Below are 5,235 nucleotides of genomic sequence, written 5' to 3' on the forward strand. Positions count from 1 at the left end.
GTGTCTTGTGCTTCAGACATGTCCTCTAAGGGCCGTATCTAATGGTCAGTGACTGTTTGAACTCTCTACCCACCTTCACCTTGATCCCAAAGTCTATATGTACAGTGTGGAATTGTCTGACTAGTTTGGACAATAGGTACATTTTCTCTGCTGACTCTGTGTGTTATTTCAAAGTCAACTGTTTGTTTAGTTTAGGTTGTGGTATTGAACCAGCTGGGAGCTTCTCTGTGTAGATCAGCGGGAAGCTTTTAGTCCACTAAACTAAAGGTTTGTTATGTATGTTAGGACCGAATGGCCATTATTTATTCTCCATTCTCCATTCTCCATTATCCATTCTCCATTCTCCATTCCCCATTCCCCATTATCCAGTCCCCCCCAATGTTTCCCAAAACACTCCCCCTGGCTGCCTCTCTGTTAGACAAGAGTGTAAAGTGAAACACCCTGGGGCTCTCTCTGGCAGTGCTCTGCTGTGTTTGGAGGAAGAGGCATTCTCAGGGTGTAATGTTTTAATTCAGCCACTAGAMGGCAGCGGTGTCACACCAATCTACCAGAAAGCAACCAAACTCCACACAGTCAGAATGCATGCTTAATAAGTGGCAGGAAGTGCAAGGTTAGGTTAATGAAKAGAGTTTTCAAGCTCTTCATGTGTAATGTATTTGAAGTATTCCTGGACCATTACTAACCTCCCTCTCTCTCTCTCCTCTTCCAGTCGGTGTATAACCTGGCCAACGTGGCGTGTAAGTGTCACGGCGTGTCCGGTTCCTGTAGTCTGAAGACGTGCTGGCTCCAGCTGGCAGACTTCCGCCGCGTCGGAGAGTTTCTGAAGGAGAAGTACGACAGCGCCGCCGCCATGCGCATCGGACGCAAAGGAAAACTGGAGCAGGTCGATAAACGCTTCAACGTCCCCACCCCGGAGGATCTGGTCTACACCGACCAGAGCCCAGACTACTGTCTGAAGAACGACACCACCGGCTCCATGGGAACKCTGGGGAGACTCTGTAACAAGACGTCAGAGGGGATGGATGGCTGTGAACTCATGTGCTGCGGGAGAGGATACGATCAGTTCAAGACCTATAAGCATGAGAGATGTCACTGCAAGTTTCACTGGTGTTGTTATGTCAAGTGTAAGAGGTGCACTTCACTGGTGGATCAGTTTGTCTGCAAGTAGGGAAGGAAGGGAGTCTGGACGACGGACGGACGGACGGACAGTTCCACATGGGGAAGGGAGGGAGTCTGGACGATGGACGGACGGACAGTTCCACATGGGGAAGGGAGGGAGTCTGGACGACGGACGGACGGACGGACAGTTCCACTTGGGGAAGGGAGGGAGACTGGACGATGGACGGACGGACGGACAGTTCCACATGGGGAAGGGAGGGAGTCTGGACGATGGACGGACGGACAGTTCCACATGGGGAAGGGAGGGAGACTGGGCGATGGATGGACGGACGGACAGTTCCTCATGGGGAAGGGAGGGAGTCTGGACGATGGGGTAGGGAGGGGCTGGAATGGAAGGACATGTAACCCATGAGGGGTGTAAGATTATATAACAATAATAAATAAATAAAAAGAAATCATGAAATATATAAATAAATAAAGTAAAAAAATGCGTTGCTAGTAATTGAATGAGACTTTTATATGACTCAAGCTGCCTGAGGGAGGACTTGACCGACAAGCAGGCGAATGCAAAACAGAAAGGCTGTTCGTTTTGTTTGTTGTCTACTGGTCGGCCATTTGCTTCCTCTCTCCTTCGCAACTGTCCCCTGATTGGTGGCTCGTGCAGTGACGACCAGGAAGTGATGTCACCAGTATCCTTGTTCCCTGGTTGGTGGAATGGGAGGGGGAGGCTGGATAGACTCCTCTTACTTTACAGACTCTTCAAAACGAGAGAGCGAGGAAGTCAGAGAGAGAGAGAGAGAGAGAGAGGGAGAGAGAGAGGGAGGGAGAGAGAGAGAGGGAAAGGGAAAGGGAAAGAGAAGGAGAGAAAGACTAGAAAGGGATGGATCCCAATGAACTGTGCCAAAGCTCCTTTCACCTCCTCTTCCACTCACTCCTCTCTTCTCCACCCTTCTCACCATAGGTTGTTTCTGTTTTATGTCTCATCCTCTTTTCATCACCCTTATTTCATCACCCTGCTAGAGCTCTTAGAAACCACCAGTCCAAGCCAAAGGACACCACCTCACACATGAACTGTTGAGTTTGGAACTCTGTAACCATGGAACCACAGCGTGTGTTCTAATCATTTACCCACTAGACATCATGTTGACCTCTAGCCTGGAAGACAGCACAGCTCATGACCTTGGGCACAGAAAGCAAACATAGCTCTGTGTAACTTATAGGGACCATGTGAGTCCCAGAGGACAAGAAGAACAAGAGTTGTGTTGATTGAAGGGAGGAGGACTCTGAGACCTTGGCTGGACATGTTGAGATAAGAGAAGAAGAGAGAGAGGAAACACCTGCGTCCTTCTACAATACATAGACCTCTCACTCTACCTTTAGATTCATGCTGTTCTATCAMCTAACAGCATCATTACGTTGTCATGGACTGGATTACTGATCACAGGCCCGTGGCCCCTCGCTGTTCAATAACAGACTGCTGTATCTCTCTATTCAACAGGTGGGCCACAGCTATTGTGACCATACCAATAGCCGTCTCTAAGCCAATGTCATGACAGTCACACAGCTACCAAGCTTTGTTAGGAGGATGCAACAAATGTGTTATAGAGTTCAAATGTCTGGGAATGAAGAAAGTGAACGGAGGAACTCGGAGGACTGCAGATTATTATAGTGGGGATGAGGTACATAGAAATAGTCCATCGAAAATTATATTTTATTAATAATTACTTTTTCATTTTATACTTCATATATGTATTGTTTTGATGATCCTGTCTTTTGACATGGAGGCTTTGGTTTCGTCCTATTCCCTATGTAGTGCACTACTTTTTGCCAGAGTCCTATGGTCCCCGGTCAAAAGTAGTGCACTATATAGGGAATATGATGTCATATGGGACACACKCTTTTAGACATTGTTGTTCAGCYGAACRTCTATCCCTGAGGTTCCTTCCTGCTTGGAATGTCTATTGTCCAATCTCTGCCAAACGCTGCCCACTCTTCAGCCAATGACAGACAAGCCTTTCCTTTGTCATCCAATGAGTGTTGTGGCAAAGTACTACTCATGTAAATATCAGCAGACCTTATCCTTATATGCAGATAATGACACTTTTACAACATACAGACTCCAGGTCTCTCAGAGTGTGTTCTTGTCTATATTATTCTCTCTGAAAGATTGTTGTCGTGATGTGATCCATTAATATTCTCCATGTGTATATTGTATTATCCCCCCCCCACTTCAAAACAGTCATATTAAACCAATAATAGTGATGATTATAATAAGTAGAAGTGTTTTCCTCTTTCCTAATCCTCACATGATGCCCTTCTAGTGACAGGGAGGCTGAAGAGGCCTACTGTGTCTTCATTTGTGTGTGTGTGTGTGTGTGTGTGTGTGTGTGTGTGTGTGTGTGTGTGTGTGTGGCCTCTCATTATCAATAATGTTTTATGACACATTAAAACAATACTTCCGGGATTTTACCCATATACTTAGTCATTGGCTCACAAACTACCTCTAACGTCCTTCATACTGGACACAGAGACATACAAACGGTATCCATGAGTTCATCGGACACTGGGGAAGTAGATAAAGTGCCAAAATTTCCCTTTAAGTTGTGTGCACCTCGAGTGGGAAAAATACTACCAATAGCCATTCATAATATAGCAAGCAATACATTATGCTTAGAACTATTGTAAACAAAAGTAGCAGCAGCAGCAGGCGTATGCTGTAGCACATGGCTATCCTAGCCTAGCATCTCCTCTCCTCTGTATTAGTCATGGCTAACCTAGCCTAGCATCTCTCTCTTCTCCTCTGTTGGAGTCATGGCTAACCTAGCCTAGCATCTCTCTCTTCTCCTCTGTAGGAATCATGGCTAACCTAGCCTAGCGTCTCCTCTGTAGGAGTTGTAGTGTCAGACCTAGCCTAGCGTCTCCTCTGTAGGAGTAGTGTCAGACCTAACCTAGCGTCTCCTTTGTAGGAGTAGTAGTGTCAGACCTAGCCTAGCATCTCCTCTGTAGTAGTAGTAGTGTCAGACCTAGCCTAGCGTCTCCTTTGTAGAGTAGTAGTGTCAGACCTAGCCTAGCGTCTCCTCTGTAGGAGTAGGGTCAGACCTAGCCTAGCGTCTCCTCTGTAGGAGTAGTGTCAGACCTAGCCTAGCGTCTCCTCTGTAGGAGTAGTAGTGTCAGACCTAGCCTAGCGTCTCCTCTGTAGTAGTAGTAGTGTCAGACTAACCTAGCTCTCCTTTGTAGGAGTAGTAGTGTCAGACCTAGCCTAGCATCTCCTCTGTAGTAGTAGTAGTGTCAGACCTAGCCTAGCGTCTCCTTTGTAGGAAGTATAGTGTCAGACCTAGCCTAGCGCTCCTCTGTAGGAGTAGTAGTGTCAGACCTAGCCTAGCGTCTCCTCTGTAGGAGTAGTAGTGTCAGACCTAGCCTAGCGTCTCCTCTGTAGGAGTAGGGTCAGACCTAGCCTAGCGTCTCCTCTGTAGGAGTAGTAGTGTCAGACCTAGCTAGCGTCTCCTCTGTAGTAGTAGTGTCAGACCTAGCCTAGCGTGTCCTTTGTAGGAGTAGTAGTGTCAGACCTAGCCTAGCGTCTCCTCTGTAGGAGTAGGGTCAGACCTAGCCTAGCGTCTCCTCTGTTGGAGTATAGTGTCAGACCTAGCCTAGCGTCTCCTCTGTAGTAGTAGTAGTGTCAGACCTAGCCTAGCGTCTCCTCTGTAGGAGTAGTAGTGTCAGACCTAGCTTAGCGTCTCCTCTGTAGGAGTAGTAGTGTCAGACCTAGCCTAGCGTCTCCTCTGTAGGAGTAGGGTCAGACCTAGCCTAGTGTCTCCTCTGTAGGAGTAGTTGTGTCAGACCTAGCCTAGCATCTCCTCTGTAGGAGTAGTGTCAGACCTAGCCTAGCGCTCATCTCCTCTGTAGTAGTAGTGTCAGACCTAGCTAGCATCTCCTCGTAGGAGTAGTGTCAGACCTAGCCTAGCGTCTCATCTCCTCTGTAGGAGTAGTGTCAGACCTAGCCTAGCGTCTCATCTCCTCTGTAGGAGATAGTGTCAGTACCTAGCTCAGCAGCGTCTCATCTCCTCGTAGTAGTAGTGTCAGACCTAGCCTAGCGTCTCCTCTGTAGGAGTAGTAGTG

At 47.5% G+C, this 5,235-nt stretch overlaps 1 protein-coding gene across 1 annotated transcript; it reads left to right on the forward strand.

The window, feature by feature from the left end:
• Positions 1-709: 709 nt before the first annotated feature.
• LOC112077565 (protein Wnt-5b) lies at positions 710-3,385 on the forward strand (the record flags this gene model as incomplete). Its single annotated transcript, XM_024144062.2, has 1 exon — positions 710-3,385. A coding segment is annotated over one exon (459 nt), but the record flags the coding sequence as incomplete, so codon positions are not given.
• Positions 3,386-5,235: the final 1,850 nt, after the last annotated feature.

This window comes from Salvelinus sp. IW2-2015, unplaced genomic scaffold, assembly GCF_002910315.2.
Source record: "Salvelinus sp. IW2-2015 unplaced genomic scaffold, ASM291031v2 Un_scaffold4707, whole genome shotgun sequence".
NCBI classification, from domain to species: domain Eukaryota; kingdom Metazoa; phylum Chordata; class Actinopteri; order Salmoniformes; family Salmonidae; genus Salvelinus; species Salvelinus sp. IW2-2015.